The sequence below is a fragment of the Amphiprion ocellaris genome, chromosome 16 (genome assembly GCF_022539595.1).
Source record: "Amphiprion ocellaris isolate individual 3 ecotype Okinawa chromosome 16, ASM2253959v1, whole genome shotgun sequence".
Taxonomy (NCBI): domain Eukaryota; kingdom Metazoa; phylum Chordata; class Actinopteri; family Pomacentridae; genus Amphiprion; species Amphiprion ocellaris.
The window spans coordinates 166,110-185,120 of NC_072781.1; the positions used below are offsets into that span (position 1 = coordinate 166,110).

A 19,011-nucleotide genomic window follows, 5' to 3' on the forward strand; every position below is an offset into this window, starting at 1 on the left:
GTGTGTATGTATATATATATATATATATATATATATATATATATATATATATATATATATATATATATATATATATATATATATACATATATATGCTGATATCGGTAGTTTTTTAATAAGGGGAGATGTTTACTGCCATATTTACTCTAATGAAAGTTAGCTTCCTTTCATTCCCTCATTCTCGCTGCTCCTGCAAATTTCCCGTTGTGGGACTAATAAAGGATATTCTATTCTATTCTAAACACATGATGGTGATCCCTGCTGATCTCTGCCTCAGGCTTTCTCTGTGGAATTAAGATGTTAACTACAGTTTGAACTCGTTCTGCTGTCATGTGTCTCAGTGCTAATTAGTATTTTAACATTAATTTAAGAGGTTATGTTTTTAGGCAGGTCATCTTCCTGCCTTTTTGCCAGAATTAGAGATTTCCGTTTCTGTGTTGTTCTTGTTTTTGTAGAATCCAAAGTTTGCCCGAGAGTTTCACTTCTTTGTTTCTGTTGAGAGTTCAGCAGGCGAACGAGTCGAGACTTCATTAGTTTATGAAGAATACTTTGAGTTTGAAGCTTTCCCAGACTTTAACGGTTTTCACACATGGTTTTGAACTCCTCCAGATATCTGAAGGAGCTGCACGTTAGAATCAAATGTCTGTATCAGTTGGATCAGACATTAAACAGACGACACGTTGCCCGATCACATGTGAATGCATCTTCTTTTGCAGCCAGTGAGAGGACGTTTGGATGAAGGTTCTTTCATGCGACTGATATCAGCTGAATACAAGTATATGGACAAGGGCTTTTTGCCAAAAAGAATTAGAGATGATCAGATTCTCAGGTACTGAAGCTGTCAGATTCCAAGAACAGACAACAGATCTGGTTTTTAAAGACCAAAATACGACCAACTGTGAGTCATTCCGAGTCGTGCCTCCTGAAAGTTCTCTCCAACCCCTGGAGTATTTCTAGACCTGAGAATCTTCTGACTCCAACAACCTCCTGTGATGTTCTACATGTTGAAATGGACCTGGTTTTCAAGGATTGAAACACCTTGTCTGGTGTTTGTATGAGAAGAACAACAGCTCCAGAGTGAATGTTATGAGTGGACTTCTCCTCATTCCAGAGATCTCATGGAGGAGATAAGGAAGGAATGAAGAAGAACCTCAGAGATCAGCAGCTAGCTGAAGATACAGGACCAGAAATCCATAATATTCCCAATGATTTTTGTCCCTTTTACTTTCCTGCTGCTCCTAAACTTTTTCTGTGGAGAAACTTTTCCCTTCACCTGTAGGTTTGCTCTGTCAGGAAACATTTCACTTCGTTTTTCTCCTGGCTGTCATCCTTCACCACAGAGTCCTGTTTCTGACAGCTCCTTCTTCTCTGCTCCCTGTAAAAGATTTAAATAACTCATCAGTCACCTCTGTTCCTCAGGTGGAGCTGGGGCTTCTGATTTTCTCTTTCATTCTTCCCTACCTGCTTTAAAACCTCCAACCTGCTCTCACCTGGTGGCTCCTTCAGATATGGAGAACCATAACTGGACCATGAGATACCATAATCAGACCCTCAGCTACAACCGTCTCCATGGAAGTCTGTCAGAAATCAGCTGACTGGAAGCAGACCAGCTGTCTACTGAAAGTACAGCTGCTTTAGAAGTGATTGTCATGCTTGATGCCTTCAGGCTCTCACTGGGAATATTAGAAGTCTGCAAGTGTTCAGAAGAATCCTGGGCTGTCCCAGTTCAGTTTCATTTCTGTAGTTTTTATTGTCATACATCACTAATCACATCAGCTTCTTCATTAATGGAACACTTCTTCATCAAATGACTGATATTAGCAGCAAATATCTTACATTTGGGCCATAAAACATATAGTTTAGACTTAGTTTAGTCTGTAAAACAGAATTTAATTCAATTAATTTATAGAAACCAAACAGGCTTCCCTTACAGGAACAAACATCTCACCTACAGACAGCTCTAGAAGCTGATTAATGAAGCTGAGCTTTCACTCCTGTCTGGTTTTAGTGTTTTCAGCGTTAACTCGGTATCATTGACCCACACAGGTTTTCCAAATACTCTCTGACCTGCTGTTCTGTTAGTGGAGGGACTGACTGTCAGTGAATCCAGAAGGAAGAAGGAAGGAAGGAACACATATTTAGAAATGTGTAGTCTATTTTTAAATCCTGCAAAGGACATAGATCTTGTCTTGAAGATAAATGTAGAGCACTTAGAATTCTGTTTGTGGGCTGAAAGGCTGGGAGCTGGATGGTAAAGCTCTCCCAGATTGTGTGTTTTTGTCAGAGACCCACGGCTGCTTAAATGATGATGTTTACAGGAGGTTCCAAATGCTATAAATTTATTAAAATCCCCTCAGAAACTTCCTAAATGTGTGACAGCACATCTGCCTTTTATGCTTCGTGAACTACTCGTATAAAGTATAGAAAAACTAAATAAAGACACAGGAGTTGTAGAGCTTTAACTGGGACTGTAGTACGACAGGCTAGAGTAATACTAAATGTTGAGATTAAATAATATTTATGAAGTGTATGTTAGTGGGGTAGATCTAAATTCTAGAGACTCATACAAATCTCTAAAATAAATGAAAACAGAAACTATTGAAGTTAAATTGATAAATTTAAACAAAAGCAGAGTTTCATACTAAGACAAAACTTTGAGTGGTAAAAGAAATCCACGATTACTACAAAAGAAATTGAGTAGTACACTGAAAAAAGCAACTCAAGGGACGTAATTAAATTACGTCCCTTGAGGTTCACAGTTCAGTTTGTGTTTGAGTCGCTCTGTGTGTATGTATATATATATATATATATATATATATATATATATATATATATATATATATATATATATATACATCTCTCTGCCTCAGAACGTAAGCTGAGCAGGGTGCCCTTGTACAAGAAATCTCTTTGTCTGTGTTTGATCTGTTTCTCTCCTCTCAGTTCTGTGATCCAGGTTGGAGTCAGCCCGCTGGAGGCGGTAATCCTCTGACATATATACACGTTTATTTAATAGGGACAGAACAAGAAGCATTGCTACAATAACCGATGCCATGTTCATAGGTCAATAGCTAACAGCTAATTCGCAGACCAGGTCCCTGACACATACAAAAACAACAATAATACAACAATCAATGTTACATGAATATTTACATTAAACACATTTACATATAATATAATGTCTATCAGTGCTCACAGTTTTGGTTTGATTTGAGCCATCGTTTGATTTTACAGTTAAACTCATTCAGATCTGTCAGGTGTTTCAGTTCAGCAGGTAAGATGTTCCAGATCTGTGGCCCTTTCACTGAGAATGCACTCTGTCCAAAAGTGGTTTTACACTGGGCTGTTCTGCAGTCTCCGTTTGCTACTCCTCTTGTAGTCATACCACGAGCTTGACTTCTTTGGATCATACCACTAACAGAATCTGGAGCAAGACCAGTAACACATTTAAAAACTAATTTTAAAAAACAATAGTTCAAGAAATTTTTAAAACTTAAAAGATTTTGTTTTTCGAAAAGTTTACAATGGTGCCACCTCATGGGCGTTCGATCAAGCACTTTTAAAGCTTGTTTGTAAAGGGAGATTACACCTGAAAGAGCTGACTGGTGTGCCTGGCCCCAGACAGTGACACAATATGAAAAATGGGACATGATCATTGAATGAAAATACAACTTGGCTGCATTGATTGTCAGGTAAGATCTTATTTTCTGATAGAAAGTCTGATTGAAAGCAGTCCTCCCTCTGTTCCTCTTTTTCACTTCTTCTCTTCCATCCTCTTTCTGCTGTCTTTGCTGAATCAGATATTTCCAAGTAGGTCAGGTATGAAAAGACATTTTTTAGTTGAGCATTTCCTGGTCTTACTGTGTCGTTTCTTTCATTTCCACTGGATGGTTGCTGCTAAGCAGGAATTTACACAGCAGAGCCTTACAGAAATCCAGCAGTATCATCATCCCTGGAATATAACTACTCCTGCAGTTCTTTTTACCACTTAAAAAGAAGTGCTAAAGTGTTTTATAATGCTGCTGTAAACCGTGTTGTATCACAAGCAGCTCCAGGAGTTTCTTCTGAGCACCAGGAACAATATAAAACAGCATTTTATGAAGGCATAAAACCACTAAAAACATTCTAGTCATGGTGAAGTTTACCTGACAGCATCCATGTTAGACCCTCTGTTTATGCGAGAAAAGAAAACTTCTCCAACAGTCTTTCTGGAGCAGGTTTGAGCTTTCCTGATAGATATGATAGAGATCCTTCAGTATCACAGCTGAGTGTACACTATCAAAATCAGTTTTAACGCCTCAAAGGTTTCCAGATGAGAAGTCTGATGGGGATTTGGTGCATTACAGTAAGCTCTGACAAGAAAAAAAACTTCAGAAGCGTGAAAAGATTTAAAAACAGCAAATAGATTCAGATATATTTATTCATGCACAGAGAAAGACAAATATACTCTACCTAAGTAGTTTACAACAGATGTACACGAAAGGGAACCCTAGAGAAGCAAGTGCTTATAATTAGGGGACCCAAGCAACCAAAAACATCATCACCCACATTCCCTCTCAAACCCCACCCCCAACCCCTCACCCCATTAATATACCCCACACACAAGCACCCACACAAGCATACACACAATCATACATACACACATATACAGACAGTATCATTTCCAACAATACATGATTTTGTCAGAGATTATACATAGGAAGACAGTAGTTTTTTTTTTTAACATTTTTTTTGAAGGCAGAAAAGGACTGCGATAATTTAATGAACCCATCTAGTTCATTCCAGATCTGTGGACCCCTACAAACAATACTCAGGCTGGTACATTTAAGTTTACGCTTCTTCCCCAATATATAGTTTTTTTTCCTGGTGTTATGAGTGTGGAGGGGACGGGAGATTGGGATGAGCTCACATAAGCGTATATTGAGTTGGTTGATAACCTGATACATAACACAGGCATTAAGATAGATGTTAAAGTCAGGCAGCCTCAGGAAAATAGGGCCAGAAGGAGCTGCATAAGCAGACCATGTAATAGCACGAATTATCTTCTTTTGTACAAAATACAGGGTTTTAAAGTAATAATAACCAATAGAAGTATTTACAGTGGGCAGGCATTTGCAAATTACTCACTAGAGAATATTAAAATTTCCTGAGTATACAATGCAAACTACTGGAGGAGAGTCTAAACAGACAGGGATTGCTCTTGTTGGAAGCATAAACTCACAATTTTCTACCTGTAAGACAGAATAGATGGGATGTTTAGAAGACGAGGTTTTAAATCTTTCCTTCTTTTGACTAGTATTGCACCATGTATAGTCCTTTAGGTGCAGCAGTAAGGTGTCAGTCTGCTTCTACCTGCAGGGATACTGGGTGTTCCAACCTCTTTATTCTCTCATAAACACTCTGCAGCTTTTAAGTGAGAACACGGTGACAATCCATGGGTTATCCACAAAGCAGACACACACAGCAAAAACTTTATTATTTTACTGACAGCTGGCAGTCAGGATGACCCCACAGACACCACAAACCCGTCTGTTACAGATGTTTATCCTGATGTTTTATCGTTTCCGTATTTAGGCAGGTATCATGTTCAAGTCAGAATGATTATTTTTTTGTCACTTTAGATAGAAGTAACACAGGCATTTATCAAGACAAATACGTATAAATCATTCCATTCTATTGTCAGAATCTGTGTTAGAGGCTTTGGTGTAGGATGGTATGTATGCAGGATTAGAGTGAATGGATAATGCACTGCAAGGTTATACAAATCAGAATAAATTGCATTAATAATTAATATCACCTCTTCTAGCTCCACATTCAGCCAGATGTTTGCATGTTTCACTGCAGTCCTCCTTCCATTATATGCTGCAGGACAATCAGCTTTCCTGGGTGCAGTGTGAGCTATTAGTCTGGGAGGTGGAGGGTTTATTATGGTCTGCAGCGCTGCAGAACTGCTGTAGGATCGCACAAACAAATCTACATTTCCTCCCTCTTAATGTCAGTGATCGACTCGCAGACATGAAGTCTGTGGGCAGAAGCTTCCTCTGCTGAGTAACGTCAGCGGTTATTCAGGATGATACCGTATCCTCCTTTCTGTCTCTATCCACCCATACTCCTCTTTCCTTCCTGTCTCTATCCACCCATACTCCTCTTTCCTTTCTGTCTCTATCCACCCATACTCCTCTTTCCTTCCTGTCTCTATCCACCCATACTCCTCTCTCCTTTCTGTCTCTATCCACCCATACTCCTCTCTCCTTTCTGTCTCTATCCACCCATACTCCTCTTTCCTTTCTGTCTCTATCCACCCATACTCCTCTTTCCTTTCTGTCTCTATCCACCCATACTCCTCTTTCCTTCCTGTCTCTATCCACCCATACTCCTCTTTCCTTTCTGTCTCTATCCACCCATACTCCTCTCTCCTTTCTGTCTCTATCCACCCGTACTCCTCTTTCCTTTCTGTCTCTATCCACCCATACTCCTCTCTCCTTTCTGTCTCTATCCACCCGTACTCCTCTCTCCTTTCTGTCTCTATCCACCCATACTCCTCTTTCCTTCCTGTCTCTATCCACCCATACTCCTCTCTCCTTTCTGTCTCTATCCACCCATACTCCTCTCTCCTTTCTATCTCTATCCACCCATACTCCTCTCTCCTTCCTGTCTCTATCCACCCATACTCCTCTCTCCTTTCTATCTCTATCCACCCATACTCCTCTTTCCTTCCTGTCTCTATCCACCCATACTCCTCTCTCCTTTCTATCTCTATCCACCCATACTCCTCTCTCCTTTCTGTCTCTATCCACCCATACTCCTCTTTCCTTCCTCTCTATCCACCCATACTCCTCTCTCCTTTCTATCTCTATCCACCCATACTCTTCTTTCCTTCCTGACTCTATCCACCCATACTCCTCTCTGTAACCCAGGTTTAAATTAGACTATATTAAAATAATAGAAGATCCATTTAAATTAAAATATACGATACGTCGTCCTAGTCATGTGACCTTTTACCTTTCACCTTTGCTCTCTATACGTCACTCTCGTCATGTGACCGTTAAAACCTTTGCTCTCGCTCAGCTGTGGCCGACCAATCACATTGCTCGCTCAGCTGTAGCTGACCAATCACGTCGCTCGCTCGGCCTGTGTCGCTTGATACAAGCTACCCGGCGCTGGTTCCCCTTCAGTAGCATTTTGGGGAAGCACACTGGATAGCTGTCACAGGTCAGTAGCGCTTGGTTCTATTAAAATAACCTTTCTAACATCAAAAATACTCATCCGATGGTTATGTTCTTTTTAGTCCTCGCCTACCGCGGGAGTAGGAGCCGTTTGGCCGCGGTATATGTCGGGATTGTCAAGGGAATTGGTGAGTGTCTGTCTGAAATGTTTGTTTGTTGGTTGCGCTAGCTTAGCATTAGCATGTCGAACCGAGACAATTCTATAGACTGGCTACGTAGCATCTAGCCTTTGACATGCTAATACAGCGCTCACGTTCATTCAACTATAATCGTTCTTTACGTTAAAGAGCATTCAAATGTTAATAGCATTTTGACAAAACATTGGTCAAATGATTTTGTGAACTTTTCTATTTGTTCTATTGTTGCAAATGGGATGAACTGACTTATGGAATGAATCATTGATGTTATATACTGTGTACACAAGAAAAGAATTAATTATTGGAAGTAACTGAACAATAATTGAGATTCTATGAAATGAACTAGCTAGTGTTGATGATTTCTGATGCATGGTCCTGTTTATATATATTATCTAGGCCAGGTCCCCTTGCATCCTGTTGGGGTAATCCCCAGATGGCGAGCTAAGTTACCTGGAGTCCCAGAACCTCGGTCTACACCTTCTGCTGGTACTGGTAGGAGGCTGTGGCAGCCTTTATCCACCCCCCACGTTTACTCACACGCACTCACTCGCACACTCGAGGCCTGAGGCCTATGGCCCATGGACATTGGATAACTTGTGGGTGGGACCTTCAGGGACTCTTTGAATTATACCCGGTCAGAATGAACTGAACAACCCGTCCGGACCGAACTGTGCAGTCCTAAATCCATCCGTGCGTGTGACTAGATCCCAAACTGGTTTCCCCATCGTGGGCTGAGCTGTTTTTTTGTTTTGATTATTATTTTGTAAATACTCCACTCAAGTGCACTTAAACAATATCTCTGCAGATTGTAAATATTTGGGTTTTCTATTTCTGGTTATAATTTCTGGTTATATTTTGTATGTCAGAATTCACTTTAATATATGGTACCAACACCAACTTTGAATTCCTGTCTTGTTGTGTTTTATTATTGCACTATCACCTCCGAGAGCCGAGCCAGATCTTTTGAACTAGCCTACCTTTAAATCCTAAAATATTGAAATAAATATTTGGGCCACATGTACATGTTAAATCTCTCCTTTCTGTCTCTATCCACCTATACTCCTCTCTCCTTTCTGTCTCTATCCACCCATACTCCTCTTCCCTCTCAGTTCTTCATCTCATGTTGGTTAAATCTCAGAGCGGGAGCTGCTAGGTGGGATATTGTTAGAAAAGTGCCATTTTCTTTCAGCTGATTCAGGGATCAGAATGGAAATCTTTCTTTAGCGGTGGGCTTTGCCTCTTGGAATTTTTCAAAGTCACTATTATGTTTTTAAAAATAGTTGCTGCTTTATCACCGTGTTTATCTCTGTGTTTTATTGCTGCTGAACTAAACTGAGCTGCTGTGTTTCGGTTTGTTGTGTGTTTGTTGTACTGTGTGGTGTGTGTCTGTCTGTAACGCTGGTCTGGGGACGGTCCTATCTAATGTGAAGTGGTTCCTTCCTCCTGCCTCCAGCCACAGCTTCCTGCTCCACCCTCCACTTCCATCCATGCAGGGAGGTGGACTTGGTGTTCCACCACAAACACATTTACACTTCCAGACAGTGTTTTAATGAGCAGGGCTCCAGATTAAGTGTTAAACTGGTAGGACTGGTGCTACTACCATCCACCAGGACTGGATTTGGTACCACATGCTGATAGTTGTATTTGTATTCCCCACTAACTCTACTAACCCAAATTAAAGACTGTCAGTGACTCCAGACTTGATAATCTGAAAATATGTCAATTCTATATTTCTAATTTTATATTCACTGAGATGGTGGAGCACTCGGATGTAGCGACTCACAGCTCTCCCTTTCTTTGCACTGAAAAGGAGAAGCTCTGCTATCTCGTTGTACATTGTATAATGACAGTAAAGCTATTCTATTCTATTCTGTTCTGTCTCCAGTGTTCTTCCTGTAATTCCCTGATACCACTGCTATAAACTGGACACAGGTTGAACTCCTGAACATCTGCTTATTCATAGACACTACGATTTACTGATGTTCCCTAAATGCCTCACATAACCGCTGAGGTACGCCAGCCAGGAAGCTGCTCAGACAGGTGTGACTAAAAGTTACCTGAAAAAGAGTCAAACAAGAAAAGCATTCAGAGAGTCAGTACTCCACTAAGACTTTTCATTCCCTGGCCTGAGCTCAGGCGTGTGTTCTGCATGTGTATGTTATTTTACGGATACCGGCTCACGTGACCTAAATATGTAGCGGACGGCGGGAATTGATGGGACTCAGAAACACCCCCACAATTTAATCAGTTGTTCCTTGGATCATTTCTGATGGATAAGTCCTGATAAGTCCTCAGAGGTGGATTTGTAGCAGGATCACAATCATGTGATCGTCAGCAGGCAGCTGATGTAGTGTTCACTTGTCATGGTTACAGTGACGCTGTGCCGCTATCTGGCAATGATACTGAAATCTTTAACCAATCTGTGGATCCAGACTATAAGCCGCATCACTACCAAAATCTAATCACTTGGTCCTTGTGTCATTTCTGACCTACCCTGGAAATTTCATCCAAATTCGTTGGTCTGTTTTTCAGTAATGTTGATAACAGACAGAAATCTGCCGTGTTCCTTGGTGATAATAAGGTGTTCTAATGTCAAATTTGTCCAGATTGAAGCAGTCCTTTTTGAACACATGGGCTGTTTTGTATGAGCTGTAGTCACTCATGTTTTATTCAGTTGCTGGAAGCCAAAATCATAATCACTGTTAGTAATTGATTAATTTTTCAGCCCCAGCACTCTGCTAGCTAATCTAATAGAATGTAGTAGACTAGTTCTTCTCTTTAGCTGACTTTGTTTGTGTGATGAGGTGGGTCAGACCTTCCCTTTCCACTTTGTTTAGTTTTATTAAAGTTATCAGCTAGTTATTGTTTATCAGTGATCCCAGCTGAAAGCAGTGATTTCCATGTCAAATCAGGGAGGAACATAAAGTTCTGTTTTCCACCACTATCACTAATGCAGGAGCTGCTTGTTCTGGCTGGAGGGCTTCAGATCAGCCTGATGATCTTCATCCACCAGCACAAATTTGAACTTTTAACCTGCACACTCTCAGAATAAAGGTCTTATATGGATCCATTCTGGTCCCAGTGTGGAGCTCTGCTGTGGTTAGAGATGGCAAGAGAACCATCCATCTCTATAAATATCAAATAGTTCACTGTGGAACTAATACTGCTGCAGCTAATGATTATTCTGGTGTTAATTACTCCATTTAATATTTTGATTAGTTGTTTGGGCTATAAAATATCTAAAAACAGAGAGAAATGTTCATCAGTGCATTTTCAGTTAATTATTAAATGACTGCAGATTAATTAGGAGTTGACAACTAAACGCTGTCTGGAGAAGCCACAGTAACTGATGGACTAATTCTGATGTTTCTTACCTGTTGTGATGCTGTGAGTCTTCGAGGGAACATCAGGTTCCTACATGTTTACTAATTGCAGGTTGTGTGGACGACAGCAGCAGCTAAATGTCTTTAAAGTAAATGTAGAAGGGTTTATCTGTGCTTTGTGTCGCCCTGCTGAGTCTGCTGACCCACTTTTACTCCTATCTACCATCTCTCTCCAGCCCACACAAAATCCTTTTTCTCTCACTTCTTCATCTTTATTTTCTTGGTTTTCAGGACACTCTGACTCCTGTAGCATCATGTAACAGACACATCCTCGCGTTTCAGCTCAATATTTCATTCTTTTGTCTATTTTGTTCCACTTTCTCACCCATCTGCTGCTGAGATGTTTTCACTCAGAGAATTCAGAAGCTTTTGTTCTACAGACTGACGTCTATTTAGTGCAATATGGTGCAACTGTCTCATCATTATATTACTGCATAATTAAAAGGAAACGCACCTATATTTACCACTATTTTTAAAAAAATCTTTTCTAAGCTGAAAGAAAATGATAATTTGACAGGTATTGTAATTGAGTCATGATTTTAGTGGGGATGGTAATTTTCGTATGTTGTTTCTATACAAAAATGAATAAATGATGTGATTTTTGCTGCAATCTGTACTAAACAATAATGGTTATTAACATCTGGAAAGTTGGATTAATTTAAAATGGGATGTTGGGACACATTTTTACCTTTTTTTTAAAGCATTGTGTGTTGTTGGTCATCTTATGATTTCCATGATATTTAGATTAATTGTTCAGCCCTAAACTACCCTTTAGATCCAATATAAATGGGGATCTCCTAGTATGATTGCGGTCTGATGAACTCTATAAGTCTTTCTCCAGGACTCTCTGAGCTTGTCTTCATCATGTTTGTGTCGCCTGTTGTGGCATTCCTTCCAGTTCTAGATCAGAGCCAGAGCCTGACTTAGCACCAGTTCTTTGTGTTTCCACCAACTAAGCACCGGCTCCAGTCTCCAAAAACTGGTGCTTTTCAGGCATCAACTCTTTGCTGGGCTAGAGTTGAGAACCGAGTACATCACGGGCTGGGGGCGGGGCTACGGTGATCGATGATCAATGGTGAAAATGCCGTCATTGCTGTTGTCTGACTACGATGAAGACAGGTCGCTACTAACAGTGGGATTATTTGTTCCTGGATCTCAGTGTAGGCTGGCAAAATCAGGAAGGGCACTTGCATGGTTACAAACGTTGTTGAACGGCTACACATGCAGGGGCGTACTGACGTTTTACGGTGACACAGTGTTGTGGATCTACCTGGGCTCCTCGCCAATGGAAAAGCAAACCGGTCCTTAGGAGACACGAGGTTTAAACCAGCTGAACACCGAGCTAGCAGCTGGTTCTTTTTGGTCAAAAAGGCTAGTCTGAAGTCTCATTGGTTCTGTAACACAGGAGCAGCTTTCAGCCAAACACCAAAAACTGCAGAAGTCATTCAGCCTGCAGACGAATGGTAGTGGTAATGATATGAAGGCATTCTGTTAACATCAAACACTGATGCTGATGTTGTAAAGTCTTATAGCAGATGGGATGAATGACCTGCGATAGCGCTCCTTCTTGCAGGGTGGATGTCTCAGTCTGCTGCTGAAGGAGCTGCTTAAAGACCCCACAGTGTCATGCAGTGGATGAGAGGGATTGTCCATGATGGATGTGAGCTTTGCCAACATCCTCCTCTCACCCCATACATATCGATATGTAGATTTTATCTTTCTATATGCAGTACTTTACCTGGATTTGTATTTATTTTGTATTTACAGCAGTGATATTTGTATAAGTGAACAGTATGTTCAACCAGAACTGGATCTGTGTCGTTTCCAATATGGATCTTTAGCAGGTTCTGGTCACACTGGACAGTTTACTGTTGTAGCTTTAGTGGAGCTCAGCAGAATAAAGTGATTCTAAGGAGTTCCTGTAGGGCAGTTTGTTGGTTTAAGTTTCTGTGGAGTTAGAGGTCAGTTCAGCAGCAGACCATCATCCCTGGAGAGGATGGAGAGGAATTAACCCTGAACACTGTTGGCTCCTTCTACCTGCACCACTCAGCTGATGACTGGAAGCCAAAGTTTGTCTTCACAGTTGATTAATGTTTATGAGGCTCTTCATGGGTGATCCAGGGTTGGATGCGTATGACAGTAAAATCCAGGAATGCGGGAATTAACCGTTTCATCTCCAGATCCAGTGAATCTGCCAACAGAATCTTATAGAGATGCTTTCCTTTTCACATTTAATTATTATTCAAGCAGCACATTTTTCCTCCCTCTCCTGCATGTAAACATCCAGCATTCATCCAGACAGATGTTCTGGAAATATTTGTTCTCCTCCTTCTGCCATCATTTTTCAGTTCATCTTGCAGTTTGTTGCATTGCAGTAATTTAAAACAGAATTATGTGTCACATGAAGCCAGTGGTCGGTAGTTTTAGACATAAAGTGAATGAATGGAATCCAAAGAGGAACAGCCGTCATCCAGCATCTGAACTACATATGGATATTAAATTTAAAGATTATGTATCAGTGTGAAGTGAACTTTTAGCTTAGAAATTATACATCAGACATCGTCCATCATAAACAGTTTTACAACAGAAACATGCACCAGGAAGGACAGGAAAGCAGGTCTGGACTAAAGATAACGTCCAAGTTTAGGTCAGGAGCTGTAAAATGTGTGCATCCTCTAATTTATCACAACATTCTGGTCAAATCAGGGTTAATGACTGTGAAAGTTAGATAATTCTCTGTAATATTATTACAGAGAATTATTTAATAAAGAATTATTTGATAAATCGTGATAAATCTGCTGTTACAGTCTGTGGTTGGTCCGTGACAGCTATAGGTTTTCTGCTGCCCTGAATACTATTTTAGCCGGTAGTAGAATTTATGCAGTTTTTATTCACCTCACATATGTCCTCTCTGTTTGATCAGAATCCATCATTCTCCAGTTAGGGCTGAGAGTGTTGAACAGCGTCTTACTGAAGCTTATATTCCTCACTGGATTTTGTGTTCCATTTCTGTCAACACTTTCTGTCTGTTTCATGCTAAATTTTAATCATCTTGGTGAATATTTGCCTGTTTGATATGATGGATTTTGACTCTGTCCTGGACTCATGTTGTTGTGACTCTAGGCCTCCTCCAGTGTTTTCCTGTCACTCTAGCCTCCTGTGTGTGTTTGTGTTGTGTATTTCTGCCTGTTGTGTATATGCAGTCCACAGAGCTGGGTCTGGTTCTCTGGTCATGATTTATTCAGACCTCCAGTGGCTGTTCAGGTGTGTAGTAGAAGGTTTATGAGGGTTTAAACCTGTGGGTCCTGAAGCGTGTTGTTGTGTAGATGGAGGGACGACGGCACGTAGCTGCACTGATCAGTCAACACCTTTTTACACTCATCTTCCTTTTCTCTTCTACCTCTCAGGCAACCAGACAAACTGGTGGTGGTTTGGACTCGCAGAAGTCGGAGGAAATCCTCTAAGGTTTGTATTTAATGAGACAGAATACTCAACAGGTAGAAGGTTTCTCTGTTCCGGCTGTAATTGTGTTTGTGTTGCTCTGCAGTCCCACAGCTGGCAGCCTGGCATAAAAAACCCCTACAGAGGAGTGGTGGTGTGGCCCGTTCCAGAGAACATAGAGATCACCGTCACTCTGTTTAAGGTACGGATCTTTAATCACCTGGAGCAGGTCTACAGGGAAGGTTTAGTCCTGATTCTGTGAAGCTGTTCCTGCTGAAGTCTGTTCAGTACTACAGTCTGTAAATGAAACACGTGTATGGATGCTATCTGTCAGCAGCCTGGCTTACTTTAACATGCTGGGCCTCAGTGCTGACAAGTTTCCTTACTGCTCAGTGTCCTGTTACTTCCTTCACCTCAACAAACCTCCTCCTCACATACCTCCATACCTGCCTATGCTCTGAGGAGCTGCTGGTAGTTTTTACTGTTCAGTCACAGGTATGTTCTGACTACAGGTATGCAGGGCATCTAAGAGTCTCTATACAGAGAGGCCCTGACAGCAGTAAAAACACAGAAACCTGAGACTTTATTTTATCTCCAGATGTTTGTAAAACCTGCTGATATCTGCTGCTGTGTTCTGGTGGAGGTCTGTAGGAGTGTTGGTGTAGCATCTCCAGACCTAGTGTAAAGCCTTTCTGAGATATCTGCTGTGTTCTGGCTGAGGTCACCAGGAATGCTGCTGTAGCTCCACTCTCCATGTTAGAGTCTCTTTCCTTCCACTTCCGGTCCCAGAGGAAGTAATAAAGCTGTTTTTGGAAGGAGACACAAAGCAAAGCCACAGTTTCACCCACTGATGTTGGATAAAACCCAAATCTAATAACCTCTGTCTCTGCATTAGTTTAATGTCTTTGGTGGAAAACCTTTCTCTGCTGCAGCTTTAGTTTAAATCAGGAAAAACTAGAAACACCTGAAACATTGTTCTTATAAACCAGCAGCTCACCTACCTGCTGTTGTTCAGTTGATAATAAACACTTCCCTGATTACACAGATGTAGGAACTCTATTTTACTCTATTTTAATCTGTTTCATGAGCGCAGAAGAGAGACGAGCATTTCCTAAACGTTCCAACCATAACTATGCCTGATTCACTTAAATACATTTATTTACAGCTTTTTGCTGCTAGAACTTCATCAGGGAAGTGTTTTGGACAGAGAAATCAGTTTACTCCCTCATACTATAGAAAGACATGAATTACCAAACATCATTCCTCCAAATGATAACTTTCAATAACGTATAGAAGATAAAAGTCACAAATATATCCAAAAAAATCTATAAAATCCTAAATTGTGAATACTTAAAACCTTCAAGGGCTTAATTAAGAGTTTCCATATGTATTTAAACTTGTAAATGCAATAAAGAAATTCCATAGAATACTCAAATTAAGTAGATAACACTAAACATAGCAAATGAGGTTAATATATTTACTTCCCAGTACAGTATATAAATACAGTCAGGTAGTTTCATCTCTGTAGACAGTTTTTAAGCCTGTTTTCCAGATTTTGTACATTCATAACATATTATTTCTCCTGTTGTGTGTTAACAGTTTTCGATATATTTCTGATTTTTACCTTCTGTATGTTACTGGAAGTTTCATTATGTGGGATGATGTTTTATAATTCATACCTTCATGTAGTTTTAGGAACTTCTGGACAAACGTTCACCAACGAGTCGCCCCATAGTTAGCTGTTATATATCAGCCCCCCCAGGCCGAGTGTATTTTAATATTTAATGCTTCTTACGTCTGGTTTGGGCTCCACAAGCTCTTCAGTAAAATATTAGTGGCCTTACTTTGCCAGATAGTTGAGTTTCTTCACCAGTTTTTTTATATTCTTCTGTGTGTGCAGTGTATATTCAAATCAAACTTTGAAACTCTGATATTCGGCCTGGAATAGTTCTGTTGTGACTCAGAGGGTTAGACTCGTGCAGGCTGGAAACCTGAACAGGTGACATAGAATCAGAAAGCTGGGTGTAATATCTCTACTAAAGAGACCTCACATTGCTTCTAGTCATCTGATTTATGTTAAAGGGAGGCTCCACCTGTTTTCAGGTAAAATAATGTCTTTATATCCATGAATATTACAACCCATAATGCAACAACTCGACTTGTTTTTAATCTGTCTCATGAAACTTTAATTGATGTGCAGATTTTAATTTCTTTAGCATCTCTTTTATATCAAACATACTGTTAATGTCGTCTAAACCCGTAAAAGCTGAACAACTTACAGCTTTCTGCAGTGTGTTGACTGAAGGTGAAAACTAACTCCAGCGGTGATTTGAACACTCTTTGAGCTCTGTTTGGCCTGAAGCTCTGCAGTGAACCAGCTTAGCTCAGCAGGATCTCAGCCATCAGGGAGACCAACAGAAAATACAGAAATTAAAAATGAACTCAGCCTGGTAGCACTCCAGCTCCTCGTTCTGTAGACATAATCAGTTCTAACAGAGAGCAGCTAGAACCATCTAGTCCCTCCTGGTGTTCTATTTACCCCCACAGGTTTGGAATTAACAGGATTTAACGTGTGACTTTTAATATTGCATCTTCCAAACCAGGTAAATGTTTAGTTGCACCAGAACAGGCAGTGAAAATATAAAATCTGTTAGCTGTGAGGATCCTGGTTAATGTTGACATGCTAATGATCATATCTGACCACAGAATGACGTCTGTCTCTGGTCTACAGCTCAAACGGCAGCTCTGAAACCGTGATGAACGATACAGCGGCACTAAAGCAGAGATGAACGATACAGCAGCACTAAAGCAGAGATAAACGATACAGCAGCACTAAAGCAGAGATAAACGATACAGCGGCACTAAAGCAGAGATAAACGATACAGCGGCACTGAAACCGTGATGAACGATACAGCAGCACTGAAACCGTGATGAACGATACAGCAGCACTGAAACCGTGATGAACGATACAGCAGCACTGAAACCGTGATGAACTATACAGCAGCTCTAAAGCAGAGATGAACGATACAGCGGCACTAAAGCAGAGATAAACGATACAGCGGCACTAAAGCAGAGATGAACGATACAGCGGCACTAAAGCAGAGATGAACGATACAGCGGCACTAAAGCAGAGATAAACGATACAGCAGCACTAAAGCAGAGATAAACGATACAGCGGCACTAAAGCAGAGATGAACGATACAGCGGCACTAAAGCAGAGATGAACGATACAGCGGCACTAAAGCAGAGATGAACGATACAGCAGCACTGAAACCGTAATGAACGATACCGCAGCACTGAAACCGTGATGAACGATACAGCAGCACTGAAACCGTGATGAACGATACAGCAGCACTGAAACCGTGATGAACGATACAGCAGCACTGAGCAGCCTCTTTTATAGCAGATTTAGTTTTTTTGTTTGATTATTCCCACAGTGGGGACACTAGCATTATTGTAGCAGCTAAATATCAGTAGAAAAATAAAAATAAACAGAAAATATACAGAAGTTCAGATTGTCCAAATTCATCTGGATGCAGAAATAACAATATTCCACACATCATTAGTAGCACAGATTCTTTCATGAGCAGAAATACCAGTACAGAAGTATTAATATTCCACAGATTTTACCCATATTTCACAGATTTGTCCATAAATAGACAAACACTGAAAATGCACATACTTGGTTAGAATTTGTCATGCTAACTCACTGAATCATGTGATTTTAATATTTGTGTTGCTGTGCAGAGAGTAAATGCTTCATTTATTTATTTTATCTATTATGTGAATGAGCGTATAACTGTTAGCATTAAAGCAGGAGGTTGATCCGGTTAGATTTGCATGTCTTATAACGATTAATTGATTAGTTGTTAACTGTTAAATTAATTGCCAACTATTTTGGTAATTGGTTTATTAGTTTCAGTATTTTTTCTTCAGAAAATAAGAGTTAAATTCCTCTAATAATAGCTTCTTAAATGTGAATATTTTCAGGTTTCTTTGCTCTTCTTTGACAGTGAACTGAATATCTTTGGATCATAGACAAAACAAGACATTTGACAACGTTATCTTGGACGACATTTTTCACCATTTTCTGACATTTAAAGACCAAATAACTCATTTATTTTCAACAAAATAAAGAACAGATTAGTCAACACTGAGACCAATTATTAGTTTCAGCTCCAATCTGTACATTTAAATTCTGTGAGCTTCATGATGCTACCTCCTGACCACGTTCGATGTTGGTCTGATTTGGGGGACTTTAACCCAATTCTGGTCTGCGATTGAAAATTACAGAAATAAACTGATCTCTACACCTGGTTTGTAATCTGAGTCTGGTAGTAGAGTGTCAATATTCTAGTATGACTCTTAGTGGACCGGGGTTAGACTTAAATCTTTTATTATCAACGCAGGTTTGACCAGCATCAACCAATCTGATATTAATGGTCCAGCTTGGATCTAGAGTGCACCACGACATGTGCATCCTCTTCTTAAAGTGCTCTGCAGTGTGTCCAGCTGTGATTTGCGGTTGTGTGTATGTGCCGAAGGGCAATGAAGGTCATCCATTGAGGCAGAGGAAGAGGCTGTTTACTGTCTTCATGCCTCCATTACTGTCTGTTCCCATCTCCTCAATGCTACACAGAGAAGAATCAGATCCATGCAGAAAATCAGCTCAGATACCTCCATACTCTTCAAAACATCTCTAATTCTGCATTTTCCTGCTTTCTCGTGTCGGTGTTGCATTTTTTCTTTGTGTTCAGTTTAAAGCTTGATTTTCCTTTAAACATATTTTATAATCAAGCTTCAGATCAGAACCTTCATTATAGA

The 19,011-nt window shown here is 40.3% G+C and overlaps 1 protein-coding gene across 9 annotated transcripts in view; it reads left to right on the forward strand.

Annotated features, from left to right (window-relative positions):
• The window catches only part of ehbp1 (EH domain binding protein 1), a 211,641-nt gene that overhangs the window by 13,942 nt on the left and 178,688 nt on the right, over positions 1-19,011 (forward strand). For 8 of the 9 annotated variants that reach the window (XM_055018950.1, XM_055018956.1, XM_055018957.1 and 5 more), the window contains exons 3-4: positions 14,154-14,211; positions 14,294-14,389. In XM_055018950.1, coding sequence (XP_054874925.1) covers positions 14,154-14,211; positions 14,294-14,389 — 154 coding nt within the window. Of the gene's footprint in view, positions 1-7,303; positions 7,355-14,153; positions 14,212-14,293; positions 14,390-19,011 lie in introns of those variants that run through there. The other variant, XM_055018959.1, reaches the window with a different exon arrangement.